This window comes from Brachyhypopomus gauderio, chromosome 6 (genome assembly GCF_052324685.1).
Source record: "Brachyhypopomus gauderio isolate BG-103 chromosome 6, BGAUD_0.2, whole genome shotgun sequence".
Lineage (NCBI taxonomy): Eukaryota > Metazoa > Chordata > Actinopteri > Gymnotiformes > Hypopomidae > Brachyhypopomus > Brachyhypopomus gauderio.
In genome coordinates, this window is record NC_135216.1 from 23608780 (window position 1) to 23630482 (window position 21703).

At 44.5% G+C, this 21703-nt stretch overlaps 2 protein-coding genes across 4 annotated transcripts in view; both read right to left on the reverse strand.

The window, feature by feature from the left end:
* Positions 1-21703, reverse strand: part of LOC143517369 (fibrocystin-L-like) — a 98333-nt gene that overhangs the window by 22514 nt on the left and 54116 nt on the right. For all 3 annotated transcript variants that reach the window (XM_077009788.1, XM_077009787.1, XM_077009789.1), the window contains 6 exons: positions 3456-3612; positions 2971-3180; positions 2534-2663; positions 1970-2211; positions 1621-1757; positions 463-1492 (listed from right to left, as the gene is read on the reverse strand). In XM_077009788.1, the coding sequence (XP_076865903.1) occupies positions 463-1492; positions 1621-1757; positions 1970-2211; positions 2534-2663; positions 2971-3180; positions 3456-3612 (1906 nt within the window). The remainder of the gene's footprint in view (positions 1-462; positions 1493-1620; positions 1758-1969; positions 2212-2533; positions 2664-2970; positions 3181-3455; positions 3613-21703) is intronic.
* Positions 12952-19894, reverse strand: LOC143517370 (uncharacterized). The gene is made up of 3 exons (XM_077009790.1): positions 19726-19894; positions 19461-19634; positions 12952-19163 (listed from the first exon to the last, which is right to left on the reverse strand). The coding sequence occupies exons 1-3, from the start codon at positions 19874-19876 to the stop codon at positions 14893-14895; spliced, it is 4596 nt and encodes a 1531-aa protein (XP_076865905.1). The 5' UTR covers positions 19877-19894; the 3' UTR covers positions 12952-14892.

A 21703-nucleotide genomic window follows, 5' to 3' on the forward strand; every position in this document is an offset into this window, starting at 1 on the left:
AAACCTTCTTTGTGGGCGTGTCGTTGTGTCGTCTGCGTGCAGTTATGCCCATGTTTGTAGGTCCGTGGGTGTGGGTCGTTTGTGAGCGTGTTCGTAGTCGCACCTGTGCCTTGTCTCGAGATCACACGGGGATGTGTTAATCACCTATATAATGTGAGTTCGCGCAATGTCTTGTGCTCGTCTGTCTAAAGTTTCGTGCCTGTGTGAGAGAGTCTGTGTTGTGCTTGCCCTCCGCATGGAACTTGACGTGTTTTGTGTTTCACATTAAAGTTGTATGTTGCACCGTTCTACGCTCGTCGTGCGTCCTCCTTCCAGCATCACAAAAACTAAAATTATTCAGTAAGATGTGAAATTCTGTTTGGATTCTATATCATTTACAATTTCCAAGTTGTAATCATGGTTGACAAGTGAAATCATTGTTGATAATTCAGTTTTAAAAATCTAATTAATGAATTGAAGTACCTGTTAGAGATCCATCAGTATCTTCAAGAGCTATCTCATGTTCCCATCTGAAGGCAGCCTTGTTGGGAGACTGATAAAATTGGACACCACTGAACTTGGCACTCCAGCCCCCGCACTGAAAGGTACAGACGCCATCTATCGAGGTGACACCAATTGCAGCACAAGATGGCCGGTCAAAGTTCACAAACTTGGTGCCAAGCACACTCATGCCGTCGTCCAGGGGTAGGATGATGGCGCGGGTGGTGCAGTAGTCTCCGCCTAGGCCCAGCTCGTCCATGTGGCCTACTAAGGTGCTGTTGACCAGCGCGGCGCCGCCCTGCAGGCCCCAGCCGCTCACATACTGCTGGATAATGTGCCTGGTCTCCACGCCTGCCACCTCGTTGTTGACCGCCAGGAACTCATGGAATTGCACGGCACCCACGTTCACCCACTCGGCTCCTTTCTGGTTGTTCCACGTCGTGAGTCGACGGAAGACAGCCGGCACCGGTGTGGCCGAACCACAGTGTCCGCCCTGCTGGGGGAAGTATTCCTGGAAGATCCAAAGGCCAAACCAGCCCTGCGAGTGTGCTGAATTATTGAAAAACTCCCCGAGTGGCACCATCTTCTGGCAGATGTTTTCATTGTAGGACAGCCCATCTGGGTGGTCATGCATTCGGTACCAGAAACCAAAATGGGTGCCCCCGGCAGCAGCATTGTGCCGGATGGTGTTGTTGGGGTTTGTGACCCAGTAACCGGCAGGCGTCACATCGTCATTCAGTAGGCTGGTGCTCTGCCTGACAAAGATGGCCAGGTTGTACTGTAGCACGTTGCCCGTCTCGATGCCATCCTCGATGAAGAATGCCCCTCCCATGATGTTGTAGATGACATTGCGCTCCACCAGCAGGCGGTGTGTGTTGTGGATAGCAATGGCGCGGTTGTACGTCTGGTGGATGGCACAGCCACGAACATACGACTTGAAGCTGACGTCGCCCATTAGGTGCCAGTGGATGGGATAGCGGCCCAGGCGGAATGCCTGGCCAGAATTAAAGATCTGACCAAACACACAAAGCACACAAAGCAGACAAGGCATTTTAGATAGCTCCAGTGCCTGGAGACAGGTGAAATTCCACCAGTTCTTTTCATTTGTGTTTCTAACAACTAACAGATGTGTTTTGATACCTCAACATATTCAATTCTGCCGATAGCCAGATTTACATTGGGCCTTGGGGCATGAAACAGGATACATCCCCCAAACTGGTCACTTCCTGTTTCTTCCCCAAATCTACCTTGGAAACAAGTCTGGGTGGCAAACTCCCCTGTGGATAGAAATTCTCATAAAACTCAGGAATCAGAATCTTTCTTCACCAAATACCAGATGTCCAAGCAGTTTCTCTAGGTGTAGGCGTAGGTGTGGTAAGCCAACATGCTTGCAATAGCCCAATGCATAAATAGTATATACAACTCAAATCATTATGGTCATTCCTCATATACACATTGATAATATGCTGGAGAGACTTGACCGGGTTACCTGTGTTAAAGCCATCAGGGCAGGCACCAATTTGATCACTCCACTCTTGGTTGGTGGATCCACGGACAATGATGTTCCTGGTGAGCACGCCGACCTCTGCCCTTGCCTCAAACACAGTCCCATCAGGCAGTGTGACAGATACTCCCAGGTGGTTGTAGGTCAACGGCTGGGTGACAGTGAGGTTGCGCCCGTCGGCTGACACGGATGCGATGGTTCTGACCTCATTCTCATTCTGACTTTGCCTGCAGAATAAGCCACAGCCACAAATGAGTAAATAAATAAATAGAATCCCAGTAAATAATAAATATAGTAATACCCAAGACTGTTCAAGCTGTGTTTGAGATATACTCAGATACTGTGTATTATTATAAACATGAGCAGGCAATCTATTTTTAGCTTTCATGTTGTTGGAAATGAAGTCGGTTTAAAAACACTTTCAACAAAAGAAAACAAAATTCTGAAAAAAGAATCATATTTGAAAGAATGAGCAAAAAGGAAATCTAAATTTTTTGCACGACAGTGGCTTCAGCACTATTAATTTACCCTGGGATGACAGTTCCATACCTGGACCCTGTTGAGGCAATGACGATTTCATCTCCAACTCTCCAGGTGACAGCATCTATCAGGACCAGAACGCTGGAGCCAATGCTGGCGGTGTGGGCAAGGCGGGTCCAGGGGATAGGCACAGGAATGCCTGGACAAGCAGGTTTCAAACAGGTCCTTTAAGCTAAGCTTTTGTCTGAAGCCAGTCTGAGGGTCCTTCTTGGTTATGTTAGCAATATCTACCTATACCTACCTATATCTAAGTGATATCAGTTGATAACTGTCATAAAGGCTATTTAACATTAGAAGGATGCTAGCATTATCTTCACATTATATTATGAACGTTTTATTTTATTTTTGTGAGAAACTTTTCAATAATGTCAAGCAGTGCCCTGAGGGTGTCATGTTAGCTGGGAGAATGTGAATGGTCTGAGCCGTGACTGGACTGTCTGGCGTACCATGCAGGTCCAGTACTCCCTCTCTAATGCCCAGGGTTTTCGCCCCGTAGATGGGCAGTTCTGGAGAGCGCAGCTGGCCGTGCAGCGTGATGATGGCCTTGTGCTGGAACGGCAGGTCCTCCGTCCCGATCTGAAGAGCTCCGCCGTCCGTTATGAGGATGTTTTCTGCCTGCAGCTCAATGTCGGCCTCATCAAAGATCAACTTTCCGCCTGGGAATGAAATATCACGATCTGAAAACTGCATCAGTGGCCCATGTGGGTTTGGCTGGTCCTTCTCTCATAATCAGTTTCCCTTCTCAGGCCTCTCAGCTATCTCTATTAAACAGTTTCCTCATGAAACATCTGCATGTACCTCATTAATCCCACATAAAAGAGTGTTTTTGAGGTTGAATATCCAATCTGTTTCCATAGCAGTTTCCACATCAATAACAATGACCCATCTCAGCTTGTTCAGAAGTAAGAATAGAGGTTTTCCCTCACAGTACCTTGGATGAGGAGCATCTTCAACACTGGAGTGCTGACATCGAGGAGGATGGTCTGGCCTTTAGTGATGACAGCAAACATGCCTGCCTCAGGGGGGGACTCACCGCCCCAGGTGTAGCGAGACGACCACACGTCGATGTAGAAGAAGTCAGAGTGGTTCTGGGATGAGAGGGACACACATTAACAGTGTCATGCTTTACATAAATACTACTTCTGTGTGTAGTACCTTTAAACATTATTATTTTGTTTTATTGTATGGTTTTCTATGACAAATGCAGATACGATGTTAGAAACTACATGTACCATAGTCCTGTGTTGCCGCGCCAGTTTATCAAAAGCATTTCCTGTGAATTCCCAGGAAAATTGACCATTCAGGTAATGTTATGGGTGATTGACATGTCAGTGGCTTATCAGGTAATAGAGTGGGAGGGAATCCCATGAGGGGTTTTACTTTTCGTGTCAGAGAGAGTGCAAGTCTAGGAGAGACGGTGGTGTTCTGTTTTTTAAAGGATAATCCAGTTTAACTTTGAGTTTTCAAACTCCGTTAGTTGTTTAAAGGGCTACTGTAGATCTTTGCAGATTTACTCAGACATCAAACTGTGTTGTGGTCATTTCTGTGGAGTTTAAACCCGGAGACTGCGTTTGCTCGAGGTAGTGGGAAAGGTTTAGCTCCGTAAGCTAGCTTATTACATCAGTTGCACCGTGCGGAGTCCCTGTGCTGAATCTCTACAGCGGCCTCGTGACTACATCGAGAAACTACTCATCGTGGGACAGTTCAAGCTGGACTGTTGTTAACACTAGAAGCGCCGAGCACCGGTCACTTGACCGCAACAGCACAAAAAAAAAAAACAATGGCTGTGTTCGAAATAGACTACTACATACTGGATACTGCATACTAGACTCAGTATATACTGGATACTGCATACTGGTCCTCGTAGTAGTATGCAGTACAGTTTCCAGTATGCGACAAAAGCAAAGCACACTACGGGGTCACGTGAACGTAGCGTTGCATGATGGGATGCAGTACACCACGAAGATAGCTCTGTTCGCGTACTGGAATATTTTGCGGAAGTAGTAGGTCATCCGGGTATGTTTCGCGTACTGGAAATTTTCATTTTGGTCACATACTGCATACGACATATTGATTTGGGGCTCGATCAGTATGCCAGTAGTATGTAGTAGGCAGGCCCGTTGACAGTCTTGCTGGGGCCCGGGACAAGAAAGTTTCATGTCCCCCTGTTCAGTCAGACAGCTACTTGTTGTGAAATGAAGTAGTTACAATTTCAAGCATTTTCAAGTACTTTAGCCTAAATTCTAGCACTTTTCAAACCTAGAACACAATGCAACATTAAAATTTGTCAGGTAAATGTTTTTCCTTTCTTTTCTGCGCTCCAGATTTCTGTTTACTTTAACTATCCACCACTGTATTTCCCGCTGTTGGGCGGGTACCAGCCGGCTACAGGATCAAACCATTTTTCAGTGGGAGGCGGGGGTGTATGCACTTAATGGAAAATATGCAGATAGGTAAAAAACATATATATTTTAGCCATTGAGCTTGTTTTTAGTACAGAATTTTATATTAATGAAAGATTTCAAGATTATATTAAAAATTATAGACTTTAAATAAAAAAATAAATTGCTGGGCTCTTTGATGGGCCCCCCTGGCCCTGGGGCCCGGGACAACAGACCCGGTTGTCCCTCCCTGTCGAAGGGGCTGGTAGTAGGCTATTTCGAACACAGCCAATATCTTTGCACTGGATCCAATTTCAGAACCCTCCTTTCATGACTTTTCCCAGAATTATCCTTTTAATAAACTAGTATTTTTACATTGTTAAAAGAAACCCTGTACAGGCTAGTTTAAATCGATTTCGCTCGTATCTCTGTAATATTGCCGTCATCGCCTATACTTCAAGACTATGATTCTCTTTTCTGCCAGCGGGTGTTGCAAAGGTTCGTATGTCATTTAATATTTAGTATAAATAAATAAAGATAAATAGTTTTCAAAACTAAATTAATCACAAAGTTCAAACTGATTGTGTAAAGAAAAACCGGAATTCGTCCGTTGAATGAAAGTGAAAGTGTTTCACTTTCCAAAGTCTTAAAATGTATACTTTATTTATTCATATGATTTAGTATATACTATATATAAGTTTACATCAACGGTTTTCAAACCGTGAGTGAGTCTTGCTTTGCCTAATAAATGCTTTAGTAGTTTGCAGGAATTCTGCGAATGGTAACCTACTTATCAAGTTAATATCTCAAAGAAATTATCTCGACAGGGCTAGCTGTTAGATACATAAGAGAGAGAGTAGAGGACGGCATATTCCAAAACTTTAAAAAAAAGTGATTTACGACTTTGACCTCTACTTGACCACCCCCCCCCCCTCCACCCCCCTCCCCCTACCCCTCCCCACCCCCTCCTCCCCCTCTGCCCCTCCACCCCACCCCAACTCATGACATCATCATCACATTAATCACGTCAAGACGACCAAAGAGTATTAAGTTGTGCTTTGAAATTTTGCTTGATAAGGTTATTTAAATCATTATTTTGATCTTCTTTGATGTTGACTCACCGGAGCCGTATAACCCTAGACACCTGCGACACACACACACACACACACATACATAAACAAACACATGCACAAACACGTGCACAAACCCTAGTCACACAGACCAGCGCTAAAAGATAGGGATCTCAGACACACACACACACACACCTGTAGTCTCACACACACACACACACACACACACACACACCCACTCCCCTGAACAGAACAGGAGGATCTCAGACACACACACTCCCCTGAACAGTGCACACACCCCTAGTCACACACACCCACCCCCCTGAACAGAACAGCGCACACACACACACACACACACACACACCCCCCCCCCCCCCCCCTAGTCACACACACCCACTCCCCTGAACAGCACACACACACACACACACACACACAGAACCGCGCATGCGCACACAAATATGCTTACTTTGAGTAACTTCAAACAGTTAACAAAACTATGATGAACCAATGAGGAGGCAATCTCAACAGACCAATCCGGGGTGCGTGTTTAGCGCGCGAGCATTTAAAGGGAGAGAGGGGAAACGTTTCCTTGAGGAGTCACCATGCAGTCTATGGTGTTAAGCGATTGTCCGTACGCTCCTAAAAAAAGTTTCAAGTGGAAAAGAAGAATCGATCCGATGGCGCAGGGCGACACTCAACGCTACTGGCCTCTGAAAGATGAAAGGGGTGCCGGAGGGTACTTTTTTGACGAGAACACCTGCACGGTTACCTTCTTCACGATCCCAAGAACGGCCGGCCTTGTATTTGAGAATGCTACAGAGAAAGTGGAATACGATCTGTACGACTGGAAGGAGTTCCGAAGATGGCGTACGGAGTTTGAATACCTTGTGGAGAGAGGAGAAGTGCCGCTTCATACTATTAAGGAGCACGAATGGAAAGGTTACAGAAGCCCGTACCACGTTTTCAACATCCGAGCGTGTATGCTCGCCGAGGGAGTAGTAGACCTCTGTTTGGCGGTGACCTGCTCGCGTAAACGCGGGGCTCCCGGGGATGACGTTGGGAAAAATGGTGAGGTGAAGTACGGGCGTCTCAACTGGTACCACATGCTAAAGTATTTCGCCTTGGTCGATAATCTGTTCAAGAATATGATGAAAAACATGGGCATTGAAACTATTAAGACGAATCTGTACGGCATGTTTGAGGAGTGCAAAGAAGAAAAAGTCGTGCCTCCGTCGCAAATCATCGAGGAACCCTACGAGGAGGACTCCTCCCACTCCTCATCATCCGATATAAATGAGCCGACCATAGCCAAGCAAGACAAACTGGTCATCATCGACAAACTGGTCATCATCGACATGGCGAGCCTAGAGGAGGATCTCGAGACCTCTTCCTCGTCGAGCTCTAATGACGACGAAGAACAGCCTCCTTCAGATCCTGAAGATAAAGAGAACGTGCCTCCCGAAACACCTTCAGTCGAAAAAACAGCCGATGAGATAGACGGCGTTCTCAGCACGAAGGTGCTAAAGATCATTCGAACCGTGATCGGAACCCTGCTGGATGGGATTATCGATAAGGATATCAAGGAAAACTGCAACGGATGCGCTATCGATCACCCGAGTCAACGTCAGCACCAATGCCTGAGCGACCCTGACCCTAGCTATTTCTGTCTGAACCTACCCAAGCTGCTTAAGAAGGTGTTCAAGCCGTGGTTCCCGCAAACGGTGACCGTAGCGCTGAATATGTGCGGTGTCTCAAATCCACCTCCTCACAGCAAGATCTCCGCCGCTGCTGAGGCGATGATGATGGAGCTAAAACACGAAAGTAACATCAAAGATGCTCTGAGAGAGATTGAAGAGCAAAGTCAGGATCTGTGCGAGGACCTGCAGGAGCGCCTTAAGGACATTTGGACGCTGCAAGAAACCATGGCCCTTGACGAGTCGTCTGAAAAAGAAGCCTCAACAGTCTGAAAATTGAGAGGAAATGTTCTAAACTATGGGAAACCTGGTCAGCAGGCGTGACGGTTCTACATCCGAGAACAATCAATTAATAAGGGACATGATCTCTTTGTTCAGCAACACCGTCGACGTCACAGCTTACGATCTCGCCGATGAGAGATTATCTGCTTTAAAAAAACTGATGTGTGTAGTACGGGAATCTAGCGGTCTATGGAGTTCTCTGATCACCGAAGCCAATAATACTAGTTATCCGGCGCATACGTATATATCACGCATTCTTTCTTGCATGTTTGAAAAACCCTTTGTATGTAAAGACGCTCACCTATTATGCATTTTCACCTTTGTAACCGACGTGTGTGTTTTGAAACTAAGTAAAGATGAAAAGGTTGATGTAAAAGAAGCCTTTGAACATACTCTTTCATTATTAAATGAACATAATATAAATGTAATCTCTTTTGCCAAAAGTTTGTTTATGAAACCATAAAGCATTGTAACCTCATTTGCCAATTTCTTTTTATAAAAACTATTAAGCAATGTATCCTCATTTGCCATTTTCTTTTTATAAAAACTATTAAGCAATGTAATCTCATGTCAAGTTTTGTTTTATAAAAACTATTAAGCAATGTAATCTCATGTGTCAAGTTTGATAATAAAACCACGAAACAACGTATTTGTTGCATCATTGTATTCGGATCAACATGACCGAACGTTTGCTGAAAAAGATTTACTATAACCCCTCAAACCCCGGGTCTTACGGTGGGGTAGCGGGTCTGCAAAGGAGCGTTGAGGAGAAGACTGGTAAAAAAGTAGATGCTGAAAAAATCAAAACCTGGTTAGCGGCGCAGGATGCTTACACTCTACATAAACCGGTCTCAGGGAAATTTAAAAGAAACAGAGTAGTCGTGAAACACATTGACGAGCAATGGCAAGCCGATCTGGTAGATATGTCCGGCTTATCGGAGCATAACGACGGTGCAAAGTTCATGCTAACCTGTATAGATATACTATCCAAATACGCGTGGGTGCGCGTCCTAAAGAACAAGACCGGCGTCGAGGTTACCAAGGCCTTCGAATCGATTCTCAAGGAGAGGAGGGTTCCTAAAAAACTTCAGACCGACGAAGGGAAAGAATTCTTTAACAACAGATTCCAGGCATTAATGAAGAACAATAACATCGTTCACTTTGCTACCGGGACCGGACAGAAAGCCTGCGTGTGTGAGCGGTTCAACAGGACGTTAAAAACCAGAATGTGGAGATACTTCACGGCCGTCAATACGAGAAAATACGTAGACGTGGTGCAAGACCTGGTTCACGCCTACAACCGCAGCTATCATAGCAGCATCAAAATGAAGCCCTCAGAAGTGAACGAGGGAAACTCTTTCAAAGTTTTTAAAACCCTGTATGGATTGTTTGCGCCGAGAGAGCAAAGAAAAAAATTGAGTTTCAAGTTTAAAGTCGGCGATACCGTTAGAATTTCGCGATTAAAACATCAGTTTGAGAAAGGTTACGTACAGAACTTTACGGATGAATATTTTACCGTTTCTGAACGAATAGGGAGAGATCCTCCCGTATACAAACTGCAAGATTACGACGGTGAAAATTTACAAGGAACCTTTTACGAGCAGGAGCTGCAAAAGATTATACTCGGTAAAGATAAGGCTTTTAAAATAGAAAAGATTATATCTGAAAAGACTAGGAACCGAAAGAAGATTTGTCTGGTCAAGTGGGTCGGATGGCCGGACAAGTTTAACTCGTGGATTCCTGCCGAGGAAATCCGCGACATCGTGAAAGGATAAAAGGAGGCGTTGTACTTTTGCATAAAATTATAACTCCGTAATCATGGAGGAAAGCGGATTCTTCGTTACTCTCCCGAGCAACGCTTCGAGAGGCGTATACCCCAATAACAGAATTTCGAGCTACAGGACGCATTTCTTAAAACCTATAGAGTTGTCTGGTGAGTGGGAGGTAGCACTCGCGGAGGTGCAATATCCTAACACGTGGTTCAATCTGCATGAGAAGAACGGCATGGAACCTACCTTTATAGTTAGAAGGGAAGGCGTCGAGAGCAAGAGGTTTTTTATTTCGCAAGGGTATTACGATGACATAAACCTCATCGTAAAGGAAATGAATAAGAAGATGAAATCTTTTGACCCCGAACTAAAGTTAGAATACCGTCCGTTGATAAACAAAATCCGACTTGCGGCCTCCACCAAACCCTATTGTTTGGAGGCTAAAGGTAACCTTTCGCTTATTCTCGGTCTGGCATCCAAACACCTCATGCAGGAAGAGCCGGAGGCACCCTTCCCTACGGATCTTCGCGGAGGGATTTACTCATTGTTCATGTATACCGATATTATACAATATCAGAGAGTGGGGGACAGCTTTGTGCCTCTGTTGAGATGCGTACATATAGGGGGGAATAAACACGATTTCGTCACAGTAACGTATGATAAGCCACACTACGTACGTGTTACCAAAGCTCTCATAAACGATATAACCGTCGAAATCAAATCCGATCAAAATATCGAAGTACCTTTTCAATACGGGAAAGTTATAGCTAAACTTCACTTTAGACCGGTAAAACATTCATTCTGCATTTGAAGAAAAGAAAGAAAGAAAAAAAAAAATGCATCGAACGAGTTACGGAGATCCTCAGATCTATGTGGACTACTATAAGCATCAAGCCGGAAATGGTCTTCCGGGGTTCCAAGGGTCCCCGGTCATGTATGGGGCGGGACTCGGTGGTATGTTCAAATCGCTTTTTAGGATGGCGGTTCCCCTTATCAAAAGAGGATTCTCTATTGCAACGCCTCATTTAAAAACCGCCGCGAAAGGGATAGTAGGCGACGTGATTAGCAACTTTGTGGCCAAGAAGCAAGAAGGATCGGGACTCGCCGCCATTGCCCGCAGGAACGCTAGGTGTCCTCCCGGAAGACGCCTCGCGTCATCGTATAAAAAACGCAACGTCGTCGCGAGTAAGGTCAAAGTGAAGAATAAAACCAAACGAAGAAGCGGTAAACGTCCTTCCTCCGACAACAAAAGAAAACTGAACATCTTCTAGAACAGCTATGGCCTTTCTGCATAGTATGTCGGCCGAATGCGCCAAAACGGAACTGGATATCTTCACTCTGCCTTATACTCAAACGAGTATCGAAAAGTACGCGTACGTGGAAATACCACCGCTTTCATCCGTTGCAGATGGAGGGGCGCCGATAGATTTTTACGTAGCGGGTAATAGCGACGATTACCTGGATCTCAACAACACTTTTTTATACCTAAGATGTAAAATCACAAACCCTGACGGAACCGACATAGCCGCCGACGCAAAGGTCGGAGTCGTGAACTACCCGATAGCCTCCCTTTTTTCACAAGTGGACGTTATGCTAGGAGACCGCCTCATCAGACAGTCGAGTAATACGTACCCTTACAGAGCAGTCATGGAATGCCTCATGAATTACGGCAAGGACACGCTGGAGACTCAGTTTTCAAGCGGTATGTTTTACAAGGACACTGCGGAGCATATGGATGCTACGGACCCGGCGGGCCGGAACATGGGTCTCAGAAGCAGAGCCGCGTTTAGCGGCGAAAGTAGTCCCTTTGACCTGATCGGATACATTCACTCCGATATATTTTTTCAGGATAAATTTTTACTGAACGGAGTGGACCTGAAAATTAAATTTGTAAGGAGTAAAGACGAGTTTTGTCTGATGAAAGAAGGACAGACGGACTACGTTATAAAAATACTCACGGCTTCTCTTTTTGTGAAAAAAGTCACCGTGTCTCCCGCTGTGAAGTTGGGCCACGCTCACGCGCTTCTGAACGCCACAGCCAAGTACCCCATGGAAAGGGTGTGCATGAAGACCTTCAGTTTACCCGCGGGGAGCCGCGTATGCACCCAAGAAAATCTGTTCCTGGGCCCTCTTCCAAAAACCGTCGTTATAGGAATGGTGGATAACGACGCGTACGTAGGAGCCTACAATAAAAACCCCTTTAATTTCAAACACTACGACACGGAGTTTATCGCACTCTACGTGGACGGAACCCAACATCCCGCTAAGCCTTTTCAACCGAATTTTCAAGCCGGTAACGCCGTTCGCGAATATCACTCGCTAATTCTGGCTTCGGGAAAACACCTTAAAGATCAAGCTCTTTCCATCGGTCGTGAAGAGTACATAGGAGGCTACACATTGCTGGCTTTCAATCTATCCCCCGACGATGAAGGAGGGCAGCATCTGTCGCTGATAAAGTCCGGAAATATGAGAATGGAACTCCGGTTTAAAAATCCTCTGCCGAGGACCATAAATCTCGTTATTTACGCAACGTTCGATACCATACTGCAAATAAATAACCACCGTAACGTGCTCATCGACTACCAATAAAAACGCATGGACACCGGAGAACTTACCGAGGTGATGAGAAGCTGCCGCGCTTTGGAGAAAGTCTTTTCGGGAGTGGTTCCCTGCGACCGGCTACCTAGCATTAAGCTGGAACGCTTTCCCGCCATGTTTGTCGTAAACACGCACCCCAGTCATATGCCCGGGGAGCACTGGTTGGCCCTGTGTCTGAACGACGAAAGGTCCGGAGAATTTTTTGATTCTTACGGTAACCCTCCAGACTACGAACTCTTTCCTAAATCTATTTATTCATTTATGAAAAAGAACTGCAAAGAAATAAGACATAACTCTACACAAGTTCAGAGCTTTGATTCCGTTTGCTGCGGCCCTCACTGCGTTTTCTTTTTATGTCAAAGGGCTAAAGGAAGATCGTTTAATCAAGTTATATCGAATTATAAGGACGATGTAAAAATCAACGATAAAATGGTTGTAGCTTTTGTCAAAAAAATGTACACTAGACTGAATAAGAGATGTTCCGTTACTTGTAATCAGCGAGCGTGTTCCGGCGAAAAGTTTAAATGCTCTGTAAAAGATTAGACGGACGCCATTTTGTCTTTTAGTATTTTTTATTAATAAATTGTAATTACAATGAACAAATAAACGATACAACCGCCTATTGTTGTCTTTATGTCCTTAATCAAAATTCACCCACGCCGAAGAGTTAAAAGCATAATCAGAACTCAAGCTAGTTGAATCAGAACTAGTTGAATCAGAACTAGCAGGGGCGAAACTCGTCGAGTTTTTAATGGTCGACACTTTTTGACGTACGGCGTCATTAGGAATGGTGGAATACGGTACATTTAATGTAGCTACCGCGTGTAGTATTTCATTCCAGCCTAGGGGGCGTCTGTTGTCGGGTATCTTGTGGGTAGCCGTGAGGTTTTTAATCAAGTCCAGCATGTGCGAGCCTTTAATCGTTTTTCCTTGGAAAACAAGCTCTCCCTCATCATTCCACGATGCCGTTTGACCCGATTTAGCTATTTTGTCCAGAATGTAGGAGGCGTTTTTTCTGGCTCTCGCCGGTACGTTTTCGATAACCTCTTTTACCATCTTGTCCTTGGTCACGCTTAGATCTACCGGTTGATCCTGTATCTGGCTGATCGGTTCCTTGGGGAGGGATAGGGTTAATCGCGACGTTTCTTCTTCGCCTCTTTTAACGACGTTTAAAAATCTTTGCAAAGCCGCGGAGTAAAGTTTAGCCTTGTCGTAGGGATTCATGTCCGTCCTAGATAAAATGTGACGCATAACCGCGTCTAAATCATTTTCAACGGTCCGTCTTATATTTTCTTTACCCGTCGACGCATTTTTAAGCATATCTAATTGATGTTGAGGAACCAAATACATCTTCTCAGCAGTCTCCATTTTTTTATCCTTTGCCCGATAGCAGGCTGCTTATAAAGGGAACGGCTACGCTGAGCAGAGGGAGAAGGAAACCTCCGTGCTGGTTAATAGCTTTTCTCTTTGTAGCTACAGAAGCTCTTTTATTCGCAAAAAGTTTTATCCACTTTTTCTGTCTTTTCAAAACACGGTACTGTTTAGCGGTCAGAGGAATGTTCCCGCGGAGCAGATTAAAAGCCAATTCGCATATAGAAAGTATGAGTTCCGGCGAAGCTTCGTGTAATATAACCTTCCTACGTCGGGGTTGTGACTTATATAAGGTTTTCAACGCGGGTAGGTTCGTCCTTAGTCGAGCCGACATTTTCTTTCCCGGCGTTATTTGAATTTTTTCTTCTTGGGGACGTACACGGCGGGGTTCTCCCAGGAAAACGCGCTTGACCTAAGACGGAGCTCCTCTGGCGTTTGAGCTTTCAAGTCTACTAATAAATAGCCGTAAGGTTTAGAGGCGGCGTCTTGAAAGCACTCTATAAAGTATTTTGAGTTTCCGGGGTACATTTGACGCGCCAGTACGCTGATCTGCGACTTGTCTCTGGGATTTTTAAATAAAACCATGTAGTTTGCATTCAGGTTGATGGTTCTACTAGTCTTACCTTGAAAGAAAAGATTTTGCACCAAATACAAAACGCTCAAGTTTCTGTGATGCGTGTATTTTGTAAACGCTTTTTCAATCTCGTCGTTTTTGCTGGCATCGTTCATGAGATCGTCCAAAATGAGAAGGTTAGTCCTATCTATAGGAAACAGTTGGTCGTCACACAGAGATTCGGGTATTCCTTGAACAAAACGAACATTTATTTTGTTCATCAAATCATCGTACAGAGGTTGCCAACATGTATAACACCAAACGATATTATCCGGGACTTTAGACATCGTTTCATTACATTTTTCCAACAACTTTTTAATAAAAAAAGATTTTCCACAGTTACTGGGTCCGCAAACTATACAAGAAAATGGTAGCTGAAACCTAGCATCAAAATGCTCCATGACCGGAGACCCAAAAATGTTAAAGCTTAATACCCGTAGGGCAGAGTCCTGAAATCGGGCAGCAAAATGCGCTTATCGTACACGATCCTGAACCTTTTCTGTTGTGTTTTGTTTTTTAGGAGGAAGCCTATTTTATCCCTGACAATCATGTTGCGGGACGTCATTATCTCCCTAGAACGGGAGGGGTTTTTAACGTGTTCGTTGACCAGTTCCGTCAAAGATTTCAGGTTGACTATCGTTGGTGTAATTTAACGTGAGCCCCTTAACCTTCATAACGTTCTCACCCTTTAATGTACGGAAACCGTACGTTTTTGGCCCTCCGCTGACAAACTCTACAATGCTGTCGCCTTCAGAGAGCTCGCTGGTGAGTCCCCCCAAATAATCGCTCAACGGCGGCATCCAATCTCCGTCACGGGAGACAAACACCACCGAATCTGTGTCTGTGTAAAGAACCCTTCTTTGCAATTTGTCCATGAGCTCGTAAAGCTCCAGTCTGGCGTAGGTGGTCGTGAAAACGCCTATGAAAACGTTTGAGACGCCGGGGTCCATGCATCTGACGTCGGCCTGTCGCCACTGCACAAGCGCTACATCGTCGTTCAAGAACGACAAGTCCCTGACTTTGATGCTCGTTGAAAACATAAACTTTAAAAACATTTCAGGCTGCGTGATCAGAGTCGTGTTCAGTCTGTCGGGCCGCTGACACATTTTTCCCCAGAGAGAATTTAGAGCTAGTTTAGCCACAGATCTCTTGGCGGGGTTATGCGTTATTTTCCCAGCGTCCAGACGAATTCCTTCATGTTCCTCGTACCCTCTCAGGTATTCCTCCTCGTCCGCCGCACATTTTACCCAGGAGGGGTACCCGCTGCTCTCCTGTTTAGTTTTCAAAAACATTTTAATGTAATCCGCAAACAGGGTGTCGGAGCGTAAGGGGAAATGCCAGACTTCAAAGATTTTCTGCACCACGTAGCCTTTTTCGACGGCTTTGATCACTTCTTGAGTGCACCAAGTACCCGTCAGGGCTCTTTCGTTGTCGCTATGCTCGCACTCCGACAGCCGATGTAGCACGCAGGTTCTACAGAGAGGGAAGGTGAGTTTGCCGTTTACTCTGTAGGGCAGAACAGGCGCCCACAAGCCTCTGGGGGGCAGAACTTTGACTCTGACTATACCGAAATATTGTTCTATCGGTAGGAAGTCCTTGAATACAACCACGGGGTGTCCGAGGGGGTAGGTCTTTGTTTTGTTGACGAATGGGTAGAGAGATGTGAAGTCGTAGTAATCGATCCTCTCCTCGGGTTGAGCCACGTAGTGCAGATTTAACGCGTTGGTCCTCCCCCCAAACAAAGCATCGCGGGGATTTAACCTTTCTGGAAAGTCAAATGATTTCAGAAAACTTTTCACATCCTCATCGGTCTTTTTCATCTCGCTCCACTCGTGTTCCCATATCAAGGTCATTCGCAGATCGTAAGTGTGCTTCAAGTGTTGAATTCTCGTCTTCGTTCTCTCGAGTAGACTCCCATACGTTGTACCTTGGGTCAGAGGGTGATGCTCGTGCGAGGCGAAGCATTTATCACAGCCGTGATAAAAACACCCTAAAAACTCGTACGCTCTCCGCACGCCTTTGTGCTCGCTGTATCCGTCCACGGCGTATTTACCAAATTTCACTTCCCCACCGTTCAGAGCGTGCTGAATGTTTATCTTCCGCTTTTGCGCCACATACTCCAACCATTGGATAGAAGAAGACGAAAAAGATTTCTGTCCCCTGACGTAATGATCCAACGGTGGAATGGCCAACGTGTGTGGAGAAAGAAACTTTGTTCTAAAGATTTTCATGCACACGCTGGCTATGGTGATGCAACTGAAGGGGTCGACTGTTGTGCTTTCCAGGATCTCTTCCCTGAATATCAGACAGGCTCGCCTCAAAATCTTTACGTCGTTCTTACAGTACTTGGCCATCTCTTTCTTGAATAGAAAGATTCCTCCTTTGACCCCTTCGTACCATCGGAAGAACTCCTCGCGATCTTTGGGCATCATGCTGTCGGCACCGTAGAATTCGGGAGTGGGGTAAGGCCCTACATAGTCCTGATGTTCCGGGATGTTCCAATAGTGTGGAAAGTATCCTTTAGCGTCTGACTCGAACCCCATAGCTTTAGGCATTGCGGAGAGTTTCATAGGCATGAAGCAGAGGCTGTCGATAAACCTCTGATTAAACTCGGGGTCGGTAAAACACAGAATTTTGCTGCCTTGTGCTACAATGTCAGGAGCTACGCCTTCTTTCACCAGGTAGTTAAGCAGGAGATAGGAATCGTATCCTCTAGCGTTGTGTGCTATGAACATATAGTTGCTGTATGCGGGCTTGCGGAATTTCGCAAAGAATTTTTTGACGCAGTCTTCCCCGGACCACGTCCACGTTTCTCCTTTAAAATCCATGCAACATAAAAAATTTGCTACGTGCACGCCCGTCGCTTGATGACATTCCAGATCGTAGAAGATGAGTTTGTTGCTCTGCTTTTCTTTCTCTAGAGGTTCGATAAAACACTGATGATTAAACAGTTCATCCAACTTTTCCCCGCAGAGACGACAGCTTTGACCGATGCATTTATGAGACTTCTGCCCAGCGAATGATGTTTTAACCATCGTGTTACATTGTGCGCAATAGTACGCTCTTTCGCATAATGTGTACGTAATGTTTTCATTCGTCTTTTTCGACTCCTTGTGTTTGTCATAACAGTACTGAGATCTGCACAGTCTTAGACAGTCCGGGCATTGTAAGAGACTCTTCTGTTTGTGTTTGTGACATTCGGAATCGTTACAGACGCCGCACGCGTATTTACAACTGTGACTCCTGCGGTCATTGTAAGTAGCGTAGCAGTAATTGCAGAAGTAAGCCGCGCCTAGAAGTCCTTTTATGTTTTTTACACCATAGTAATGTTTATCGTGTAAAAATATGAACAAAGTCCGATCATTGGGGATTTCAGAGGTTTGAAAAAATGAATATCCTTTTTTGGAGACGGTACGGTGCAATACTACAATTTTACAGTTGAGATGACTCTCAAATCGATGTACGTCCGCAAACCCGACTTCGTCTTGGGGTCTTAATCCCGCATCTCTCTGTAACTGTTCCGCTATCCTACATATCTCAAAATGACTCCTCCCAGGATTCAACAGCTTAGCGACGCACAGCGCGAAACACAAATTATTACCCTCGTTTAGAAAAACGTATAAATGCTTGAGCTTTTTCCTTACAACTTCGGAATGGAGGAGGCCTGATAATTTTCTCCTGTCCCCACCCCCTCCCCTCGGAGCGTGCACTAATTGAATCACCAAATCAACGGCGTCGCTCATCAACACTTCATGGTTGCTCTGCATAGCTTTCTCGAGAGGTGATAGAAACGAATCTAACGCTACTCCCTCAGAGGTCACTTCAATAGGTTCTGAAATGCTCAGATTAGGTCCGTGAATTTGAAAAATCATGACGTCGTTCGGTTCTACGGCTTCGCGAGCAACGTCTACCATCTCATCTATAATCCCTAAAACGTGGTTGTGAAAATCAGAGAAACTGCTGATGTCCTCTAATGAGGAGAAATTTACTTTCCTTCTAATTTCTGTGTTATTGAACTTTTCCCTCTTTTTAATTCTAATGCTCGGGTCTGTAGCCGCTCCACAGCCTACTTGTTCGGCGTCAATATTGATCATGGGGTGAGAATAATTTGGTCTCTCCTCATCAATTTCAATCGGTACGTTATTTTGATTATCAGAGGTTTGGCTATTTAATTCTCTAAGATATTGCTCTAGTTCTTGGAAACAATCGTATTGTTGTTCTGGTTGTGTAATCTCGGTTCTGGCATCGGGGCTCTGAGCATTGTAATCGATAGGTATTGCCAATCCTTCATTCAGAGAATTTACGGCTTGTAAAACGTGAGTATTTACTGTAGCATTTAAATCTCTAAGATATTGCTCTAGTTCTTGGAAACAATCGTATTGTTGTTCTGGTTGTGTAATCTCGGTTCTGGCTTCGGGGCTCTGAGCATTGTAATCGATAGGTATTGCCAATCCTCCATTCAGAGAATTTACGGCTTGTAAAACGTGAGGATTTACTGTATGATTTAAATCTCTAAGATATTGCTCTAGTTCTTGGAAACAATCGTATTGTTGTTCTGGTTGTGTAATCTCGGTTCTGGCTTCGGGGCTCTGAGCATTGTAATCGATAGGTATTGCCAATCCTTCATTCAGAGAATTTACGGCTTGTAAAACGTGAGTATTTACTGTATGATTTAAACCTCTAAGATATTGTTCTAGTTCTTGGAAACAATCGTATTGTTGTTCTGGTTGTGTAATCTCGGATCTGGCATCGGGGCTCTGAGCATTGTAATCGATAGGTATTGCCAATCCTTCATTCAGAGAATTTACGGCTTGTAAAACGTGAGGGTTCGTCGCGTCTTCAGGCAGGTTGTGATTTATTTCTGTAAGACAATGAATGAAGTCGTGTAAATCATAAATGCTTTATTAGACACGTTCGTTATATATCATGAGTGAACTTGTGTAAATGCTTTATTAGACACGTTATGTTTCATGAGTGAACTCGTGTAAATGCTTTATTAGACACGTTGTTATATATCATGAGTGAACTCGTGTAAATGCTTTATTAGACACATTGGTTCATGAAAGGGGCTCTCTGACGCTAATAACGGCTTCGTTCATAAGCAAATTAGCTGAGCTTAACACTGCGTACGCGGCAGAATTCACTTGGCTCTGCGTACCGTGGATACGCGCGACTTTCAGATGTTCAGCGGCTGCAAGAGCGTCTCTTGCCCTTCGAATGAGATCAGCAGTCATGAGGTCCTCCTCCTCCTCCTCCTCCATGACATATCGATTCGGTTCATGTTCCTGAAGATGACCCGCTCCGTCTTCCTGATTTGAAGTTGCGCTGGCGGCTAAAGTACAGATGAGTAAACAATCTTACTATCGAATTGTGAAATCATTTTTTCACATCATCATGTTCGGTAAAACATTCAAAAAACGTACGTGACGGAGGAGGTCCTCTGAGCGGTGAAGCATGTTCCCCACTGTCGAAACGCAAAGAACTCGCTTCAGACAGCGTTTCCCAAGCGTTCGGACCCTGTTCAGTAATTACTGACTGAGTTTCTAACGCTGGAGCGGGCTCCCAGTCGTTCATCGCTTGATTAATGATGTCATCATCTTTGAAAAAATTTAGTCAAATGAGAATAATTTAGTCAAATGAGAATAATAATGATTCAAAATAATAATAATAATATAAAACATACCCGGAGATGCACGAAAAGGATGTACAATCGCTATACGTTCGACGTCCAGATCAGTATATAATGAAATCTCTTGGTATTCAAATTCATCTTCATTATCTAGATATTATGAACAATAGACATATATTAATTCGGTAGGAAATTATCTGAAAAAACATTTCAAAACCTGAAATCTTTTTTTATAAAATCATTACATTAAATGGTCGCTAGATGGCAGTGTAGGATAACTAATGGAAGAATGATAGAAGTTTTCTGTGAAAACCGTTCTCAGAAATCTTTTTATGAAATCATTACATTAAATGGTCGCTAGATGGCAGTGTAGGATAACTAGCGAAAGTTTTCTGTGAAAACCGAGGTTCATTCAATATGCTCTTTGAACTGTTACAATGCATGGAAGACAGTTTTAAATGTAACGTTCAATCAATATGCAATTTTAACTTATTGTGTTACCTTATTATACATATAATTATACATATTATTGTGTTAACTTATTATAACGTTAACTTATTATACATCATTTGTGAAATATAGTATAAATGTTTAAATGAGTACATTTAAGGTTTAGCTACGTTTTATTACTTTCATAATAATACTATAGTAATTTAATACATTCAAAATAACTCCAAAGTCTTACCTCCTGCTCGAGACGCGTTCATATTAAATGTCGGCTTGCTTGCTTGGACGGGTCCTGGTCACGCGAGTGAAACATCTAACTTCCTACGATGCTAGAAGCACCTTTTTGTACATTTCTTTAACGTGGGGGAGATGTATTTTGATATATTACTCTGTGTGTGTGTCTGTGTGTGTATGCATGCGTGTGTGTGTGTGTGTGTGTGTGTGTGTGTGTGTGTGTGTGTGTGTGTGTATGCATGTATGCATGTATGTGTGTGTGTGTGTGTGTGTGTGAGTGTGTGTGTGTGTGTGTGTGTGTGTGTGTGTGTGTGTGTGTGTGTGCATGTGTATGGGAGACCTGGGTATATGCTCTGTAATCAGTGACAGGGGGTTAATTCATTGGAGAAAGGCGCCAAGGTCATATAGAGAATGTGTGCCTGAGACACCGAGGACCCTCAGAGTTACAGCTTTAAGTCAGTATGAGGCCTCTCTCAGGAAAAAATGGTTTGTATGGACAATACCACCATAGACTGCATGGTGACTCCTCAAGGAAACGTTCCCCCTCTCTCCCTTTAAATGCTCGTGCGCTAAACACGCACCCCGGATTGGTCTGTTGAGATTGCCTCCTCATTGGTTCATCATAGTTTTGTTAACTGTTTGAAGTTACTCAAAGTAAGCATATTTGTGTGCGCATGCGCGGTTCTGTGTGTGTGTGTGTGTGTGTGTGTGTGTGTGTGTGTGTGTGTGTGCGCTGTTCAGGGGAGTGGGTGTGTGTGACTAGGGGGGGGGGGGGGGTGTGTGTGTGTGTGTGTGTGCGCTGTTCTGTTCAGGGGGTGGGTGTGTGTGACTAGGGGTGTGTGCACTGTTCAGGGGAGTGTGTGTGTCTGAGATCCTCCTGTTCTGTTCAGGGGAGTGGGTGGGTGTGTGTGTGTGTGTGTGAGACTACAGGTGTGTGTGTGTGTGTCTGAGATCCCTATCTTTTAGCGCTGGTCTGTGTGACTAGGGTTTGTGCATGTGTTTGTGCATGTGTTTGTTTATGTATGTGTGTGTGTGTGTCGCAGGTGTCTAGGGTTATACGGCTCCGGTGAGTCAACATCAAAGAAGATCAA

What these genes read in the sequence shown, in the direction of transcription:
- LOC143517370 (XM_077009790.1), bottom strand. Translation starts at nt 19,876, where the DNA reads ATGAACGACTGGGAGCCCGCTCCAGCGTTAGAAACTCAGTCAGTAATT. An exon ending in CAGAGGACCTCCTCCGTCAC is followed by an intron (nt 19,635 to 19,725) that starts GTACGTTTTTTG and finishes TCTGTACTTTAG; the next exon opens with CCGCCAGCGCAACTTCAAAT. An exon ending in GAAAGTCGCGCGTATCCACG is followed by an intron (nt 19,164 to 19,460) that starts GTACGCAGAGCC and finishes ATTGTCTTACAG; the next exon opens with AAATAAATCACAACCTGCCT.